We start from the raw sequence: 20,442 nt of genomic DNA on the forward strand, positions 1-20,442 counted from the left end.
TCACCCAAATAAGTAAAAAAGAGCTAAGAAATACTTACTTTGTACCAAAGCATAACTGATTCTCGTGAGTCTGGAGTTGGATTTCGTAGTGGCTCCTGAAAGGACTCCCCAGCGCACAGTGTTTTGTGCACGTCCAGGTGATGGTCTCACCTTGTAGCTGGTCTTCCTTCTTCTCTAAATGTCCGTAAGACAGCTGTTCTCTGTAGGGAACTAGAGAGGCGGCCTTTCACCTGAGCCATTGTAACAAGTAAAGTAAAGGGGAAATAGTTTACCTTGCCTCGGGAAGAGTAGACATAAAAATACTCAGTGCTACTCAAATATGCATGTTTTAGCTAAATTTCCCTGATAGTAATTAAATCTAATTACTATACTATGTGTTAAAATATTGCACTATATTAAACACACACGCACATGCACGCATGCACGTACACGTGCTTGCGCAACACCCATAGACTTTCAAGGTTATTATCTGAAGAGTATTTGGAAGACATAGAGCTTCTATGTTCTTAAAGTATGGGATGTAATGAAAGCAGCTTGATATTGATCAGGTTTTTTGTTTTGTTTTGTTTTGTTTTCCTAGTAACACCCCTGGTGTTTTATACCCTAAGAGCAGATATGTATGTATGTACATATTTGGTAAACTAATGAATTTAATTAAAGTTGCCCTCAGGAGCATAGGTAGCTTAACAGTGACTACACTACCACAGACAGTGTCTCCTCCAGCAGCCTTTAACTGCAAGTCAGACTTCAGAGAAGGATGGTGCTTTGTGAGCTCTTCCCCCACCTTGACAGCATTAAGGGGGGATCTTTATCTTTTTAATTAGTTAATTACTCTATTTATGTCTGTGTATGTCTCAGGTGTGTAGCCCACAGAAGCCAGAAGAAGGTATCGGATCCCCAGGAGCTGGAGATATAAGTGGTTGTGAGACTTCTGATATGGATGCTGGGATCCGAACTTGGGTCTTCTGGAAGGACTGCACTTGTTCTTAACTGCCGAGCCATCTCGGCAGCTCCTAAGGAGGGATCTTGAACAGGTAATAATGGCTGCTGAGAGAGTTCAAGAATGCAATGGCCATGTCGTTCCCATGTGGTCCTCTTCACGCCTTCCTCACGTTCTCGACACTCCTTTGTCCACGGATGTGTGTGTAGGCTTTTAACAGTGCACTTCCAATGCACTCCTTCAGTGGAAATCCTTGTAAGGAGTTGTTAACCTCAAGCATGTTTTACTAGGAACATGTAGTTTGTAAAAGATCTCTTTAAATCAGATGATGTTCAAGTCTTGAACTGGACAGCAAGAAAGCAATATAGAGACTGTCCATAGCTGAATTTTAAACCGAACATTTGGCAAGAAGGGAAGACTCATGTTTGCCACATGGCTAGCACTTTGATATGTGCTGTACAGTGCAGTAACAAATATTCATGTCTCAGGGATGACTTTATTAAGCAAAGCAAAACAAAATAGCTAAAAATTGTGAAGGTTTATCATCAAGGATATATAAAATGGACAGTTGTATATACTGTGCAAGAATGGAGATTAGAAAGCCTTTGATTCATATTGGGTAAGCAACATCATGTATCAGAAAATTTTTAAAATTGCATGTCCTTTCGCCCAATAATTCTGCTTTTAGAAACATGACTAGAGAAGTAGATGCCAGATTATGTGTGAGAAGGAAGATGACAGAGTATAGCCCGTGGTGTGGTATGACTGCCGTTTGTCCTCAGATATGAAGGCACTAGCGGAGGCCTTACTCAGTCTTTGAGAAGGGCATACATGCCTAGTTCTACCGCGTGCCACTGTCTCTTACTCCTTCCTGTCTTCCAGTCAGCATGAGCCTTTCCTAGGAGTTCACATTAGAAATGGCAAGGCTTTGGGAGGCAATTTCAACTTTTCAAAATTACATCAAAAATAGAGGAAAGTGCTATGAGGTCTTTCAAAATTATATCAAAAGTAAAGTATGAGGTCTCAGGTGAATTTTTGGAGTTATATCAACTCAATGTAATAATGCTAGACAGCACTTAAAAAGAAATAAATCTTTTTATTTTGTCAGAACACAGATAAGCATAACGTAGTGCAGAAGTATCTAGGTTCCAGCATCAGGTAGACTTTGGGGTTTGATCCCACTCTGTTGCTTAATTGGTGATCTTAGGCAAGTTGACCTTTTTAATTTTTAAGCTCTATGGTTTCACTCTAATAAGTGAAGAAATGCTGTATAAAACTATATGAAATAATAACTTGTTCTGACTGCCAGATGCATCTCTCAGTGTTGAATGCATACTAACACAGGTAATCCTTGCAGGAACTCTCAGATGGAACCTCTGGCTAATAAGAGAGGGAACTGATGCATAGGATTATCATTTTTCACAAGTCACGACTAAGTGACTGATAAAGGCCTCGGTGTAGACTGTCCGGCCTGGCCCTGGGCACTACCCTGCACCACGGTCCTGCCCTTACAACAAGAGCACTGCCTAGGTTTTGGTTTTTTGTTCTGTTTTTCTAAGATTTATTTTATTTTTAATTATTTGTATGTGTGTCTGTACATGTGAGGCTAGGTTCATAGAGAAGTCGGATCCCCTAGAGCCAGACTTAGAGGGGGTTAACCACCCAACATGGGAGAAGAACTGCAACTCAGATCCCCTGGAAGAGCAGGAGCTCTCCACCTCTGAGCCGTCCTCTAGCCCTCTAGGTGCCTGTCAGACAGTGACCGAAAGCTGTGAGATGTATCTCACAAAAGGTGTTTGTACCTAGGGGTGAAAAGATTGTGAACACCCATCTGTATTTCCAGTTTAGGGGATTTGAGCTTAGAGCCTCACATGCCAGGCAAGTCCTCTGCCACTGGGCTGTTTCCCCGGCCCTCTTTTGACTGTTTTAAAGCAGGATCTCACTAAGTTGTCGAGGCTCATTTAGAATTCATTCTCCTCCTGCCTCAGCTTCCCTGGTAAAGATTACAGACCTGCCCCTACTAGACCCAACTGAGAACTTCTTTCTTTTATTATTGTTGTTGTTATGGGTTTTATTGTTGTTTAATACATTTGTGTACTGCTGCATGAGGGGAGTGTAGATGGCACATGTGTGGAGGTCTTAGGACAATTTGTAGGTTCCAGGGATTAAACTCAGGTGGTCAGGTTTAGACGCAAGCACCTTTACCCACTGAGCCATTTCGGTGACATGGTAGCTACTGCTTAATCCTCCATTTGGCAAACTGGCAGACAGAATTTTTATATTTTATATGAGGGTTATTGTCTGCTGTGTTGATTGGAGATTTGCAATCTGCTTCTAGAATTACAGTTTACATTAGGAATTTTCCTCAAGAATCATCAAGATAAAGACATGGCTGGTTATAGGTATTATAAGTTGCTGTTAAACATTCACATCTCATGTCTGTAATGTAACAGTTTAGAATTTGAAAGCATGTCTGTTAGTACAATAGTTTTCCATAGGCAAAGAAAGCTCACATGTTTTTCCAGTCATTAGTAGTGAAACATGGTCATCTGATCTGGCTGAAGGCAGGAGATAAATATATACTTTTAAATTCCATTCTTTCTATATAATAGAAATTACCACACTGAGCATTTAGAAATCTACATGGAATTTTAGATCAGAAGAAACAAAGTTCTGAGTGGTTCCATTTACTTGCCCCAGATCACACACACACACCCAGTACTGGCGTGTGATCACTTGGTTCCCTGCTGGTAATCACTTGGTTCCCTGCTGGCTGTACTATTCTCTTCAGCTAAGAATACCTACTGGACCCTTAATGACATGATGAACCTCCTCAGTAGATGTTTTATAAGCATCTACGATTATATGCAAAATTCTTGTGCTGTGTGCGGGGCATGACAATGAACACTGAATTCCTGACCCCAGACACTGTGAACAGATGATAAGGTGTTATAACTGAAGCGCTTTTCCTTTTTAACCTTCTATTGTCCTTGCATTAGACCAGGAACTTTTCTTAAAGGATCTATCTGGTCTTTGTGTCTGGCATAGGTGACTTACAAACATTTTAAAGGAGGGACTCAGATAACTTACCGTGAAATGGTAGTCATGTGAAACAAACTGAACCAGAGTGTGTGTACTACTAGGTGTCTAGTATAGGTAAACTGTATGTTTGCATGTAAAGCATTGTTGTTGTTGCTTTGTTTATAGATTGACGGATACAAAGCTACTATGAGTCTGTTAAACTGTGAAAACAGCTGTGGGTCCAGCCAGTCCTCGAGTGACTGCTGTGCCGCCATGGCCACCTCCTGCAGTGCTGCCATGAAAGACGACAGTGTGAGTGGGTCTGCCAGCACGGGGAACTTCTCCAGCTCCTTTATGGAAGAGATCCAGGGCTATGATGTGGAGTTTGACCCACCTTTGGAGAGCAAGTATGAGTGCCCCATCTGCTTGATGGCTTTACGAGAAGCTGTGCAAACACCTTGTGGCCACAGGTTCTGCAAAGCCTGCATCATCAAATCCATAAGGTATTTGATTTTAAGAAAGAAACAATGCCTGTAACAACCAAATACAAAAAGCATGTTGTAAAGAAGCCATCCCTAGGGTGGTGGTGGCAGATGCCTTTAATCCCAGCACCTGGGAAGCAGAGGCAAGTAGACCTCTGAGTTCAAGGCCAGCCTGGGCTACAATGCAAGTTCCAGGACAGCCAGAGCTACACAGAGAAACCCTGTCTCCAAAAAAAAAAAAAAGAAAAAAAAGAAAAGAAAGAAAGAAAGAGAGAGAAAGAAAAGAAAAGGAAAGAAACAGGTCATCCCAAGAATAGGCAGACAGAAAAAAACTGCTCAGGAAAAAAGAAGAATGGGCAGAAAAATGAGGTGCTTAGGGTCCCATCCCAGTTTGTACTGCAGTTTGAAAGGAGGCATCTGTGTTTTCCCATCCTTTGCCTCAGGTAAACTGGAAAGTACATAGCTACTTTTGCCTCAGGCAGTTCTAAAGCAGACTAGGAGAGGATTCTATGTTTCATGACAATAGTATTTTTAATTTGCCTTGAATTATCCTACTAGAATATGATAAATCCGACAGATGAGTAATGCTGATTCTGGGAGTGATTATATATTCTGATATTAGCTGTGGTAAATTCTGTTATCTCCTGTCTGAGCAGCTGTAAAATGACCAGCATTTCTGTAATCCAGTCCCTTCTTTCTGCCCCCACTGGTACTGTACCCCCACACACCAGCCATACATAAATACAATCTTGATGTCAGCCCTAACAGGCCTTTCTCCTCCTAGCCTTGTCCTCACTCAGTCTCATTACAGCAAGCCCTGCCATATAAGTCACATGATGTCTCCTTGGCTCAGAATGTACTGCACAAGCTATCTGGGAGTAATATGATTCATTTTCTGCCCTCTCCAAGTGCTCACTCTCCTTCCACTCTTTCTTCGTGCTGTTGCTTGTAAATGCCAGGTATGTGCCTGCCTTGTTGAATTGGAACACATTCTTAGGTGTCCTGGCTACTCTGTTCCACAGCAAGCCACAGGCCTGCTTGCTTTCCTACACTCCAGATCTTCCTTACCAGGCTAGGCTTTGATTTTTCCCCCAGCACTTTTGTCCTTAAACAACTGATAATCTATATGTTTTTTTTTTACTGCCTACAGCACTGGAAAGTAGCTCTTTGAGACTGAGATGTTAAATCAGTTTTCTTTAGTTACAGGAATAGTGCCTTTCCCGCAATAGGAACTTGGTATGTGAATGTTGTAACTGGACTAAAATATACAAGAGAAAAATATCCTCATTCAGTTCAGTTAGGTCCCATCTCCTTGAGTTTCCATTACCTTTCACACTGACCAACAGACTATGAACCCACAAATGGATTAATCCAATGAGGAGGTCAGAACCCTCATTGAGTTCCAAAGCTTCACTTCTCCAAAGCTCTATTTTGAACATTGCTGCATTAGGAACCAAACTGTAATGATTCCTAAGTAGACTAAAGCCATCTTGGGATACTCAATGGTCTAGGAATTCTTATCTTTCAATTTCTGTGCCAACTTTTCAATAAAACTTGAAATTAAGGTGACCATATCCATACCTGGAGCTTGAATTACAAGGGAACAGCACATCTCTTCAATTTGAGGGGAAATGTGTTGCCTGGCATTGAATCAGTAAAAACTGTAGAGGATAGAGGATGGAGCTATGTGTTTGTTGTTTCTCTGTGTGTTTGTTTCCTAGCCTTGACGCTGTTGATATTTTAGGCCAGATGATTCTTTATTGAGGCAGGATGTCTTCTCCTGTTAGAACCTGAGCTTCATGCCTGCTGTGTGTCCACGGGATGCTAATAGTATCACCTTCAGCCCAGCCTGTGAGGTCACAGTGTCCCTTAGGGCCTCTGGTTTAGACCAGTAATCGTTATTTTTTTGTTTTGTTGGTAGTGGTGGTGGTGTGTGTGTGTTTCCCTTCTTTGGGATTTGCTGATGTGAGATTATCAATTGCCTGTGTTTTTGTGGGTGCAGCTAACTTTCTTGGGTTGGATTTTTCCTTCTAGTACTTTCTGTAGGGCTGGATTTGTGGATAGGTATTTGTTTAGATCTAGTTTTGTCATGGAATATCTTGTTTTCTCCATCTATGGTGATTGAAAGTTTTGCAGGGTATGATAGTCTAGGCTGGCATCTGTGGTCTCTTAGCTTCTGCAAAACATCTGTCGAGGACCTTCTGGCTTTCAGAGTCTCCATTGAGAAGTTGGATGTAATTCTGATAGGTCTGCCTTTATATGTCACTTGGCCGTTTTCCTTTGCAGCTCTTAATATTCTTTCTTTATTCTGTATGTTAGTATTTTGATTATTATGTGTCGAGGGAACTTTTTTTTTGGGGGGGGGGAGTCCAGTCTATTTGGTGTTCTCTAAGCTTCTTTTATCTTCATAGGCATGTCCTTCTTTAGGTTGGGAATGTTTTCTTCTATGATTTTGTTGAATATATTTTCTGTGCCTTTGAGCTGGAATTCTTCTCCTTCTAACCCTAATATTGTTAGGTTTGGTCTTTTCATGGTATCCCAGATTTCTTGAATGTTTTATGTTAAGAATTTGTTGGATTTTAAATTTTCTTTGACCGATGAATCTATTTCCACTATCATATCTTCAGTGCCTGAGATTCTCTCTTCCATCTCATGTATTCTGTTGTTTATGCTTGCATTTGTAGTTCCTGTTCGATTATCCAGATTTTCCATTTTCAGAATTCCCTTTCTTTTTCTTTATTGCCTCTTTTAATTTTCAAGTCTTGAACTGTCTCTTCACCTGTTTGATTGTTTTTTCTTGGCTTTCTTTAAGAGATTTATTGATTTCTCCCAATTTTTCGTTTGTCTTTTCCTGTTTCTTTAAGGGAATTTTTCATTTCCTCTTTAAGGTCCTCTATCATCTTCATAAAGTTGTTTTTAAAGTCATTTTCTTCTCCTTCATCTGTGTTGGGATGTACAGGTCTTGCTGTTGTTGAACCACTAGGTTCTGGTGGTGCCTTATTGCTCTTTATGTTGTATTCTCACACTGCCATTTACCCATCTGGGTTTGGGATAATTAAAGGTATGGTGTTGATTCTTGTGATGTGTTTGTTGGATGGGTCTTTTGTTCTTTGATTGTCTGTTTCCTTTATTGTCAGATAGACTAGGGGGTTGTCTCAGTTGAGGTTTGTGGGGGGTTGGGTGCCTAGATCTAGTGTATTACCCAGTTCTTCTGGCTGGTGTGGGCTTTACTTGTGCCTATGGGGTCTGTTCTTCAACTGGTTGTGCCAATGGAGTCTGTTCTTCCAACTAGTGTGGGTTGTGTCTACCTGTTCTTCCAACTGGTGTGGGTTGTGTCTACCTTTCTTCCAACTAGTGTGAATGGTGCTTGTGCCTATAGAGGGTCTGTGGATGTTGCTGGAGAGAGGTGACAAGGAGTCTGCAGGTGGTAATTGTGACTTCTAACGGCTACTGATATTGCGAGGGGTGGTTGGCCAGGGGGAAGATGATGGATTTGGTGGGTTTGGACAGTGGAGTGAGTCCAATGGAGGGTGGGAGGCTTTCAATGTCTCATTTTGAGTAGTTCTGTGCTGTTTGACAGCAGATATCATGTCCAGTCATAGAACCAAGTAGTGTTGAGGGAATGTTTCAGTGATTGACTAAGGCTCCTGTGGCCTACTTGAGTATCATATTTTGTGAGACAAGACTGAAACATCTCTGGATGGCTGGAGAGATGGCTTCATAGTTAAGAGCATTTACTGCTCTTGCAGAGGACTCAAGTTTGGTTCCCAGAATCCCCTAGCAAGTAGTTCATAACTGCCTATAACTACAGCTCCGTAGGATCCAATACCTCTAGCCTCCATGAGCACCTACATTCATGTACACATACCCTCACACAGATACATACACATAATTAAAAATAAAAATATCTTTAAAAGATTTTTTTGAAAAATACCAAAAATTTCAAAGAGAATGGCAGACTCCTAGGTTTACCAAAGATGATTTTTCCCACTATAAGGTGAGGGGAGGTAGAACACTGGGAAGCCCATCACAGAGGCCCTTTAGTTCTACTATAGTTCACCGAAGATGTGCAAGTAAAACCATCCTTCTGTTGCTCAGGAGCTGGCATATCATAGACCTCATTTCAAAGCTTACAAGAAGCTTCAGAAGGGTACTGCAAACTTCTGTTTATAACTCAGTAAATGTGTTGCTAATACTATGAGCAGCTGAGTCTGACCTACTGGTATACTATAGAGGTACTACAGAGAGCATAGCCAGCCAAATTGCCAGAATTCTTTCCTAACTGACCTTCACTTCATGTTTACACCAACCAGACTATAATTTTATTCAATGTTTTGCTTATTTTCTAACTGGAATCTATCCCCCAATCTGCAGCCTGTTAGCCTTTGGTAAATAGTGCAGTGCTAGTTCACATTCATTTCATAAGTGAATTCATAAACTCTAAGTACACTATCATTCTGGTGTTGCTGTGCATATACTGCATGTGTTATTTCATAAGGAGAGCTGCAGTCAGTCTTTACTAACTCTTGAGTTCCCGCTTCTTTTAGGGATGCAGGTCACAAGTGCCCAGTTGACAATGAAATACTGCTGGAAAATCAACTGTTTCCTGACAATTTCGCAAAGCGAGAGATTCTTTCTTTGATGGTGAAGTGCCCAAATAGAGGCTGTTTGCACAAGATGGAACTGAGACATCTCGAGGTATGAAGGATGTTTCCCTGCTGTTGTCACAATGTCGTCTCTACAGTCAAATGACTTTGTGCATCATTATAGCAGATCAGGATCTGTCCTGCTTTGGCTTTGTCCTAGCAATAAAACAAGTCTGTGCTCTTTAGAGTTTTTCAGATCAGCACATCTGCAGTTCAGCATTTGAAGAGCTCCTTAATTGCAAGTTATCTTAACCCCATAACTTTATTTCTCTCCTTTTGAAATAAGAAAATAAGGGTCCTACAGCCATTATCTCAGCACCTTCATTGTACTTTCTCTGTTTGTCTAAACTGCACATTGTACTAGTCACTAGGTAAAATATTCATATAGTTGGAAATTAACTGAAGCAATCCGATCATTTTCTTTTTAATTAAAATAAATCAATTCTTTGGTGTTTTGTTTTGTTTTTTACTAGAAATCAAATATGAGTAATATCCTGTTTGAAATTAAATGTTTAGGCCAGATTTAAAGTCTGTCCCTTTTATTTTGCTCTTTTAAAAAAAGGATTTGCACAGTGTGTGTGTGTGTGTGTGTGTGTGTGTGTGTGTGTGTCTAGAAGAAGTATTGGATTCCCCAGAGTTATAGGCATTTGTTATATCAGCTCAGTGTGGATGCTGAGAACAGAACTCAGGTCCTTGTGAAGAGCAGCATTCACTCTTAACCACTGAGCCACCTCTTCAGCCCTTTTTGTGGGAGTGACCCTTTTAACACAGTATAAATCGCTAATCTGGAAATCTAACTTCTTTCCAAAACTTCTCTAACTAGAAATATTAACTTGAGACTTCATAGTCTTTTTATAGACTTGACATCACAATTATTGTTTGAAAGATTCATTAAGGCCTTCATGCTGTGTATGGCTAGAGAATGTGGTCTTTAGTCACTGTTCTTATTTGGTCTCTCTTGCTGTGATAATACACTCTGACCAAAAGCAGCTTCGGGTAAGAAAGGCTGTAGTAGTCTGATGCTAAGGAAGTCAGGCCTGAGCTCACACAGAATCACTGGAGGAACATAATTTGATGGGTAGCTCATAGGCCCTTACTCAGCTAGCTTTCTTTTTTTTTTTTTTTTTTTTTAATTTTTATTTATTTGTTTATTTTGTATACAGCATGCATGTATGATCTCAGGTCAGAAGAGGGCACCAGATCTCATTACAGATGGTTGTGAGCCATCATGTGGTTGCTGGGAATTGAACTCAGGACCTCTGGAAGAGCAATCAGTGCTCTTAACCTCTGAGCCATCTATCCTTACACAGCCCAAGACCACCTGCCTGTAAAATGGTGCCACCCACAGTGGGCTGGGCCCTCCTCCATCAGTTAACAGTCAAAACTGTCCCCTAGGAACATGCCCAGAGGCCAGTCAGATTTGAGCAGTCCCTCAATTGAGATTCCCTTCTCAAGTGACTTGTGTTTGATACTAACCAGCTATTTTCTCTTTATTACAGGATCATCAAGCACATTGTGAATTTGCTCTTATGAATTGTCCCCAATGCCAACTACCTTTCCAAAAGTGCCAGTTTAATATACACATTATCGAGGATTGTCCCAGGAGACTGGTTTCTTGTGTAAACTGTGCTGTGTCCATGCCATTTGAAGAAAAAGAGGTATGTACTTAGATTTGTTCATTGCATTTAAAGTACATATTTGAAGACATCAGCATCAGATAAGGATGTAAATACAAAAATGAAAAACTGAATTTATAGTATCAGTTTTTTGTTTTGGTTTTTTTTAATTGTCATTTTTCAAGACAAGGTTTCTCCGTGTAGCCTTGGCTCTCCTGGAACTCACTCTGTAGACCAGGCTGGCCTCAAACTCAGAGATCCACCTGCTTGTGTCTCCTGAGTGCTGGAATTAAAGGTATGCACCACCACCACCCAGCTATATTATCAGTTTTTAAAAGCTAATTTTTATGAAAGAAATGAAGTTTCAGGGAACCCACAGTCCATAAGTGTGGAGTTTATATTTATATATCCTTAGAAAGCATTAAACTAATTACTGAGAGTAAACAATGAACAGGAGCTCCTAGGAAAGGTACATATATGCTGGTTTACTCCCTGTCTGTGAGTGTTAATGAATGAACTGATGGCAGACAAAGAAGTAACATGATTACTGTGTAAGACGTATACAGACTTGTTTCACAAAGAGTGTCAGCTGTTGCATTTGCATTAAATATAGCAAAGCGCCTTCCACTGGTGCTCAGTCATTGGCTCCATTGACTTTTCAGTGTGTATAGTCCTCCAGCTGAAGTTAACCTTTAAAAGAAACAGTATGGTACCCAGCAGCAGCATGACAGTAGAGCAGATGTTTCCAATCATCCTAACGGTGACAGTGTCTGGTGACACTGAAGCCTACACTTGTGTCCTTACTGAAACACCTACGTTAGTTCATGTTCCTCCATAACTGATACTTAGTTACTTCCTTAAACTTTTATTCTTCTAAATGTGCTTCTTAGGAAATCAAGTATTTTATATTTAGTGTGTTAATAAAATAGTCACAAAAATTCAGCTAACTTGCCAATAATTAATACATAAAGTCTCAGTCATAACTGGAACAAATTTGGCACCTTTCTCAGCCTGAGCAAATCCCATGAACTAATGAGGAAGGTTGTTACTGTGTTCTAAAAAATGGCACTCACCCTTCTGAGAACTTAGGTACCAAAGCCTTGTGCCCGAATGCTCTTTGATTGTTTGCTTGTTTACTTTAACTTTCTGGAAAGAATTGTAATTAACTTGTCATGCTGCTGCTAAAAACTTTAGCCCTTGGTGAATTACATCAACAAGTGATGTCCATGCTATTCAGGCATGCTGTGCTTCATATTCAAAAGAAATCATCTCTGTTTTGCATGTTAACATATTCTTTGAAGGAGTCTGAAGACTCTCATTAACTAACAAAAGTCTCACGTTGTTCATAAACAAACATTCTTCATTTGCTCATGGTGAAAAAATTACTCTATAAAAATTAGTCATTTTACCTTTTCAGACTTTCTCATACATTTCTTAATTCTCTCATACAACTTAGATCCATGATCAAAGCTGTCCTTTGGCAAATATCATCTGTGAATACTGTGGTACAATCCTCATCAGAGAACAGGTAGGAATCTCTTTTGCAAATCACTATTTCCTTAAGAGCTTAAAGAAGTGCTATGTTTTTTTTTAATTAAAATTTTAAATCAATAAGGCAAAATCATGTGTTGAAGCATTCTGCTGTGCAAAAAAAAAAAGTTACATAAATTAATAAGTATTTCAAAGGAACAAAAATCTGGCATTTGTAGATGCTTAAAATTTCTGAGTCATTTGCATAGTGCCTTTGTTTATATTCCAGTGGTGAGCTGGGCATGGTGGCTGGTGTATACCTTTAATCTCAACAGTCAGGAACCAAAGGCAGGTTGATCTCTGTGAGTTTGAAGCCAGCCTCATCTACATAGTAAGTTCCTGGACTACATAGAGAGACACTTAAAAAAAAAGAATTCCATTGGCTAGGGATGGAGCTTATCCTAGAGAATCTACCTAGTGTGCCAAGCACAGACAAAGAAATGAAAAAAATTGAACCAAAACATATAATTTTAAAATAAAAACAATTGAAAGTAAAAGGCCCCACTTAAAAACAGACTTGTAGAAGAATATATTTACACACTGACATGAGAGCCTGGTTGTCGAGAGGTTGGCTGAGAGAACAAGGAAGCAGGAGAAAGCTCACCTGCTCAGTAGCACAGTACTGTGCAGCAAAGCTCCTGGGGCATGCAGAGGCTTCCAGACCCACTGCTGAGCATCATCAAAGGCAACGGTTGTAATAGAAAATTGTTATATTTTAATTACTAATAAAGAAAGGAAAATTCCATCCAACTGCTATCTGTTGACATTTAGGGAGTTTACCACAAAGGATGAATATTAGTCACTAAATCTGTGTGAAACCCAAAAGCCTGTAAGTAAAAACTCACTGATTACTTATTTAATAACAAGTTGACTAAATGTTCCCATGTACCTGTTAGTAGTGTTTTTCCAAGAATCCTAATTTGAAGGTGTTAAACATCTTGCTTATGAAGTCATCCCATACCCCAGTTTTCTTTTTTGTTCTCAATATTTAAAGGAAACTATTTTATACTTATAAAAGCTCAACAAAAATAAAATGTAATACAGACAAAAAACATATTGAAACATCAGAAAGACTGGACTTTGATCCTTACTATGACTTTAATTTCACTTCCCATCCAAAACTGTGGCTCAGTTTTAGTGAAAATTGGGCCTACTTTTATGTGGCTTCTTTCCTCCTCCTTTCTGTCCCCCCTCCTCCTCCTCCTCCTCCTCTTCCTCTCCCTCCTCCTCTCCTTTCCTTCTCTTTTTCCTTTCTGTACTGGGGCTTCACACACCAAACTTCACACATGCAAGATTGTAGTTGGAGAGCTTCTCTCCAGGTTCCACCAAGCTCCCGCGGTCCCATAACCCACGTATAAAATAATCATACAGACATTTATATTATTTAAACTGCTTGGCCATTAGCTCAGGCCTACCATTGTCTAGCTCTTACTCTTAAATTAACCCATTTCTGTTAGTCTATACTTTGCCACATGGCTTGTGGCTTACCGGTGTCTTTACATGTTGCTTCTCATGGCAGTAACTGGCAATGTCTCCTCCTCCCCAGCCTTCTACCTCCCACAATTCTCTTCTCTGCTTGTCCCGCCTATATTTCCTGCCTGGCTACTGGCCAATCAACATTTTATTTATACGGAGTGATATTCACAACACTAGATGAGTGTACTCTACCAGTGAGCTGCATCTCCAGCCCCTTGGTCCCTTTTCTGTGATTGGTTGGTTGGTTCTGGTTTGTTTTGAGACAGGGTCTCTCCATGTAGCCCTGGCTGGCCTGGAACTCACTGTGTAAGTCTGGTCTTGAACTTACAAAGATCCACCAGCCCCTGCCTCTAAGTGAGGGGATTAAAGGCATGTACCATCACACCCTGCTCCATTGGTACCATTTTAAAAATATGATCTTTAATGCATCTCACCCTAAAGAAGATATTTTTGAGCCTCCAAATTAAAGACTAAAGTTTCTCCACCATCTTTCCTCATGGTGTGCATGACTATACTGGAAGATGCTCTCAAGAGTATCAGCAGTGCTGACAGGAGAGGCCAATGCCAGGTTGTCGCCAGGCCCTGCTCCAAAGTCTTTGTTCATTTCCTAACCGTGATGATGAAGCCTGGCTTCACTGACGAATTTGAAATCATTGATGATCACAGAGCTGGGGAAATGTGAACTGCACAAGCAGGTTGTGCAAGTGACCAGCCCTAGACTTGACAGCTCAAAGACCTAGGAAAATGAGAGAATAATCTGCTCCCATCCCGTCAGTTTGGCTTTATTGTTCTGACAACCTCACCTGGTATCCTGAACCATGAGGAAGCAAGATGAAAACACACAGGAGAGAAAATCCTTGGATTCTTTTTCTAGAAATGTAAAACACATAAATAAAAAGCTTCCATGGACTGTGCCCAGGATCAGTTCTGTTTCCAGAAGAATATCAAATGTCTGGCAGTGTTGATTGTGCTAACTGGTGACACTTCTCTGGAAGCAGCTAAGACAGTCCTGTGACTACACAGTCACTTGAATCAAGTCTTGGGGTGCTGTGGCCAGCCTAGGATGGTCGTGTTTCTACCATATAATAACCAAGTTCCCCAGTAGAGAGAAAATATGCCAGTTTCAAAGATAAGATAATTTATAAAAGATTATCATAAGGGAAGTAATGGGTCTATTCAGAGGCTTTAATGAATGTATGACTGACTGGTCCCTTACTAAACGGTCTAAACCACAGGGGCTTTGGATTTACCAGGTAGTTGTTAGGGGTGTTTTCTTAAAAAATACCACAAGAGGGTGCCAGTTCTCTACAGTTAAAAATAAAACCATTTTAAGAAATGAAGTTTAGTGAACTGTGTGATGTAAAATGTTAATATTTAATTTCTCTCAGATTTGTGAAGAAGCCATAGATAATACTTAGTATTGCTTAGTATAAGATTTTTAAATGTACTATCATCATCTCATCGAGAGCATGATATGCAGGGGAAGTAATTTTTCAGCTTTCACTTTAATTTTCAGATGCCTAATCATTATGATTTAGACTGCCCGACGGCTCCAATCCCTTGCACATTCAGTGTTTTTGGCTGTCATGAGAAGGTAAGTTTTCTTTGAATTCTGGAATATGAATTTCAAAAAAATATACTCAGGTATATAACTGAAAAAATACCAACAAATTGAAATTTAAGTTTTTAGAAAACACATATATAAACAGTTTCTAAAGTATAAATTATTATGAATATTAATACTGTTACATACATAGTAATGTGTGTACATAGTAATGGCTTAAGTATTTCAGTAGGAGTAGGGTGGTGGTGGCGCATGCCTTTAATCATAGCACTTGGGAGGCAGAGGCAGGCAGATCTCTGTGAGTTTGAAGCCAGCCTGGTCTACAGAGTGAGTTTCAGGAAAGGCACAAAGCTACACAGAGAAATGTAGTGGATGGCCATCCCAGCATTGGCCTGGAAGTTCCAACCCCCATTGAGGCTTCGGTAATGGTCTCACGCCCACAAAGTGGGGCGGAGGAGGAAGTGGAAGACCCAGGATCAAGAGGAGGGCTCTCTCTTGGTTCTGGGATGCTGGCGCAGTCTGGCGGTGGTCTCTGGAGAACTCTGCTCGGTCTATCATCCTGCGTCCTTTTTTTTTTTTTTTTTTTTAGTTAAAATGGAGGTTTATTTTGTGGGGTAACTTTCAAGTAAAGGGATAGGTAACAGGGTCTGGGAAAGGTGTGGCAGAGTCGGGTGGTGTTCTCTGGAGAACTCAGCTTGGTCTACCTCCAGTGTCCAGGGTCCAGGAACCAAAAGAGCTGAAACATCCAGATTTCAGGTCTTCAGGATTGTTTCTTGGTGCTGCCTTGTAGGCGTGACAGTTATGGAAGCCTCAATGGGGGTTGGAACTTCCAGATCAAAGCTGGAATGGCTACCCACTACAGAGAAACCCTTCTCAAAAAGAAAAAAAAAGGCATTTCAGTAGACATGACTGAACACATTTAGACTAAATCTTTGCCTTTTTAAATTTGTATGTTTGCACATGTGCACATTTGCATATCAGTAGGGGGTGCCTGTGTTCCGTGGCATGCATGTGGAGGTCAAAGGACAGTTTATAGGAGTTCTTTCCTTCTACCATGTGGGTCCCAGGGGCAGGCACCATTGTCATTTTACCAGCCTGTGGACTGGATCTTAATGGGGTGGGGAACGACAATATCCAGGATGGCTCTGGAAGGTGGCTTAGTGGTTCCTAGAACCTGCCTACTCAGGTGGCTCACAGTAGCCTGGAACTCCAGTCCCAGGGAATCCTACACCTCTGGCCTCTGTAGCTACTGCTTTCACATGCACAGACACACACACATATATGTAGTTTAAAATAAAATTTTACCAAAAAATATCCAAGAAGACAAGAGAAAGTGAGTGAGTGTGATGACTTATTTTTATGTTATTCAATCCAGCAACAACATGGAAGATCTGAAGTGGATTAAGGAAAGATGGTATCTGAGGTTTTCACTAATGACACCCAAAATGAGGGCAGCCTGAGTAATGAGAGTGAGTGGAGAGAGATGTAGGTGCTCCAGACGAAATTAGGAGGGAAGGTCTAATAGTAATAAAGTAGATACAGTAGACGGAGAAGAGAGGGCATCCAGAATGACTAGGTTTCTGGCCTTAGTCACTGGGTTGGAAGGAAAGACTTCAACAAAAAGAGTAAACACAGCTGTCACAGCTGGAAGCTTAGAAAGAAAGACAAGGAGTTTTCATAGTAGTGAGTCTACCCAGCTCTGGCACATTCAAGTGGAGATGGCCTGTGTGTCGCTTAGAACACTGATTTGGAGTGTTACAGAATTTGTCTTACTGGAAAGAGGTAACGAGGGAAGGAAGCTGAATGAACAGTATGCAAAACAAGTACATCTGGTAAAGAGGAAAGTCCTGCCATTGTCTCCCAGGCTAGTGTCAGGAGGCGGTCACAGTGGGAAGTGTCTGACGCTTGCTGTGTGTGTTGGCCTCGTTCTCTCTGGGGTATGCAATTACATATTTGCTTCTCTGCTCTACTTTATAAATACTTATAATAAATATACTTCACAATTTAGAAGATAAAATAGAATGGTAACTCATATACTTAAATGTTATGAGGAAGTTCTGTATTGTGTGTGCATAGAGAGAAAACTTGAAACATATCAAAATATTAAGACAGATAATAGGTGACCTATTTCCTTTGTAATCACCTGTATTTTCTGTAATGTACATTATCTTATAATTATGATTATCATAGAACATTTAGGATTTTTGATGGTCTTAGAATACTGTAGAGATGGTAGTTTACAGTAAGTCAGCATCATAAGTGGGATTTGAGGACTTGACGGCGGACTTGGGTAGCCTTAAAGGGGAGAAAACAATACTGGCTAAAGGAAGCATAATCCGTAGAAAGCTTTGCCTTGTTTTTCTAATGCAAAGAGTTTATTAGCTGTTTTCTGATGAGAAACACATTAGAGGAAGGAGATTGTGGAAAGAGACCTGGGTGTTTGTGGTCTTTGAGTCAACAAAGAACGATGGGTATAGATGCTACTTTGACAGAAGAAAGTTATCAGAGTAACAGCTGAGAGTTCACCAGTTAGCGCCAGTAAATAAAAGGACTACTTCATTGGATCAGGTGACAACACAGAGAAGTGATAAAGGTTGGAGAGAAATTGTGATGCTACTCTTCAAACCTCTTGTGTGCCTGGCCAGGTCCTTCTCCTTGTCCTCAGTGAGTGCTCCCAATTTGTGGCTTGTGCTTCGTTTCAGATGCAGAGAAATCACTTGGCGAGACACCTGCAAGAGAATACCCAGTTGCACATGAGACTGTTGGCCCAGGCTGTTCATAATGTAAACCTTGCTTTGCATTCATGTGATACTTATGCTCCATCCCGGGGATGTTGTCCAGAGGACCCAAATTATGAGGAAACTATCAAACAGTTGGAAAGTCGCCTAGTAAAGCAGGACCATCAAATCCGGGAACTGACTGCCAAAATGGAAACTCAGAGCACAAATGTAAGCGAACTCAAGCGAACCATTCGAACCCTTGAGGACAAAGTTGCTGAAATGGAAGCACAGCAGTGTAATGGGATTTACATTTGGAAGATTAGCAACTTTGGGATGCACTTGAAATCCCAAGAAGAGGAAAAACCTGTCGTCATTCACAGCCCTGGATTCTACACAGGCAGACCTGGGTACAAGCTGTGTATGCGCCTGCACCTTCAGTTACCAACGGCTCAGCGCTGTGCAAACTATATATCCCTGTTTGTCCACACAATGCAAGGAGAGTATGACAGCCATCTCCCCTGGCCCTTCCAGGGTACAATTCGCCTTACAATTCTCGATCAGTCTGAAGCAGTAATAAGGCAAAACCACGAAGAGGTCATGGATGCTAAGCCAGAGCTGCTTGCCTTTCAGCGTCCCACAATCCCACGGAACCCCAAAGGTTTTGGCTACGTAACATTTATGCACCTGGAAGCTTTAAGACAGGGAACCTTCGTTAAGGATGATACATTATTAGTACGCTGTGAAGTCTCTACCCGCTTTGATATGGGTGGCCTTCGGAAGGAGGGTTTCCAGCCACGAAGTACTGATGCAGGAGTGTAGCATCCATTTACTTGTGTTAAAAACTACAGACCACACAGGAAACCAGTGCCTTCCTTGCCTAGTCCCAATAAACACTATTCAAACAAGCAGTGGAAGAGGTGTAACACCAGGCAGTGCATGTCATCAGTGAGGTCTTTCTACTTCTTACTGTTACAAACATCTGAGGTAGTTTTCATGGGAATCTACGTGTCCTCTGTGTCTTCAAAAACTTAGCATTTGAAGAGCCTGTGGCACATCTGTTTGTTAATTAGTGTACCTCTTCATTGTACTTCCATGGACTTTTTCCATGTACTTCACTGTCAAAAAAAAAAAGAGGTCGGTGTTAGTGTACTGAAGCTCAGTTGTTTAATAATCCTAGGTGCCTTAGAAACTTATGCTATTTTTAGGACACTTGTGGACTGTATTAAACATGAGAATCACTACTGCCTTGTGCTGACGCCAGGGAGAAAGTTGCTGCTCTGGTGCTGAGTTCTCATTTTAGTTGACGCCTGTGAATTTCAGAAGCTTTGAACCATGATCCCTGGAAAGCCTAAGTTCTCATGTGCTCCCTTCCCTGTTGTTCATTAAGGGTCCGGGGACTGCTTTAACCCTTACTTATTTAGTGTGAACACCTTGTCTCTTGAGCACCAAGTGTTTCTTTCCTGCTTGCATATATGGAGGCTCCAGGCCACAGCTTCTGCAGTTTGTAATGCTGTGGTAACGTGGTTGCCAGCTGTTGAGTGTTATTGCCATGTAAGCTAGCTGTCTGTCAGTACAGCTCAGTTTCCATGTCCCCATGCATGTCTTCTGTTGCTCAAAAACACAAAATCGCCAACATAAACATTAAAAGTGATCCAGCTCATCAGCCATTAGACAGCATCTTATGGATAACTACAGACCTCTTACAGCCAAGAACCCTGTCAGCCCTCTTGACTACCTTTTGATTTAGTTTAGTTAATTGAAATCAATTTGCTTTCCTCAAGGGGCTGGAGAGAGAGCTCAGTTGTTAAGATCTGGCTGCTCTTCCAGACCCACAACTGTGTAACTCCAGTTCCAGGGGACCAGACACCCTTATACAGACATACATGCAGACAAAACACAAAGGCACATAAAATATAAATAAATAAAATTGATTCCCCAAAACAGAATTTTTTAAAACTTGAGAAGCGGTAGGTACTTGAGAGATGACTAAACTAAGGTTGGCCATCATAGTGGTTGTATGGACACTCAGCTTGAGTGGGTGGTGTCCAGTTCAGTGCTGGTTCTGAGCATAATCTGTAGAATGTACTGGTGTGGCCAGATGTTCCTAACGTGGAGAGGCGATTATTATGCTGTTGTATATTTGTTAATGGCCTGTGCATATAAAATACTGTGGAGTCTAGTTCTCAGGGAGTCCTACAACTAATTAGAGCATTTATAAGGAACCTAAGGGGATGTCTACTGCTGTTTACACGAGATTGTTGAAGTTTTCTGGTAATAAGAAAAGGCACCGCTATCTCCAGCCATATCAGAGCCCCTGGCAGCAGCGGCGAGGAGTCTGCTTTCCCTTTGTAGCCTATCCCCCGAAAGTGTTACTGGGACCTCTCCATTTCTCTCTGCTTCCATTCTACCCACAAAGGTGAGGGAAAGACCGTGTCCCCACCTCCCCA

The 20,442-nt window shown here is 41.0% G+C and overlaps 1 protein-coding gene and 1 pseudogene across 1 annotated transcript; both read left to right on the top strand.

The window, feature by feature from the left end:
* Positions 1-954: 954 nt before the first annotated feature.
* Traf6 (TNF receptor associated factor 6) lies at positions 955-19,814 on the top strand. The gene is made up of 7 exons (XM_036183780.1): positions 955-1,034; positions 4,148-4,464; positions 8,991-9,141; positions 10,589-10,747; positions 12,162-12,233; positions 15,228-15,305; positions 17,978-19,814. The coding sequence occupies exons 2-7, from the start codon at positions 4,169-4,171 to the stop codon at positions 18,812-18,814; spliced, it is 1,593 nt and encodes a 530-aa protein (XP_036039673.1). The 5' UTR covers positions 955-1,034; positions 4,148-4,168; the 3' UTR covers positions 18,815-19,814.
* Positions 14,208-14,585, top strand: LOC118581548 (annotated as a pseudogene).
* Positions 19,815-20,442: the final 628 nt, after the last annotated feature.

The sequence above is a fragment of the Onychomys torridus genome, chromosome 4 (assembly GCF_903995425.1).
Source record: "Onychomys torridus chromosome 4, mOncTor1.1, whole genome shotgun sequence".
In the NCBI taxonomy this organism is placed as follows: domain Eukaryota; kingdom Metazoa; phylum Chordata; class Mammalia; order Rodentia; family Cricetidae; genus Onychomys; species Onychomys torridus.

What these genes read in the sequence shown, in the direction of transcription:
- Traf6 (XM_036183780.1), top strand. Translation starts at nt 4,169, where the DNA reads ATGAGTCTGTTAAACTGTGAAAACAGCTGTGGGTCCAGCCAGTCCTCG. An exon ending in TGCATCATCAAATCCATAAG is followed by an intron (nt 4,465 to 8,990) that starts GTATTTGATTTT and finishes CGCTTCTTTTAG; the next exon opens with GGATGCAGGTCACAAGTGCC. An exon ending in TTTTTGGCTGTCATGAGAAG is followed by an intron (nt 15,306 to 17,977) that starts GTAAGTTTTCTT and finishes GCTTCGTTTCAG; the next exon opens with ATGCAGAGAAATCACTTGGC.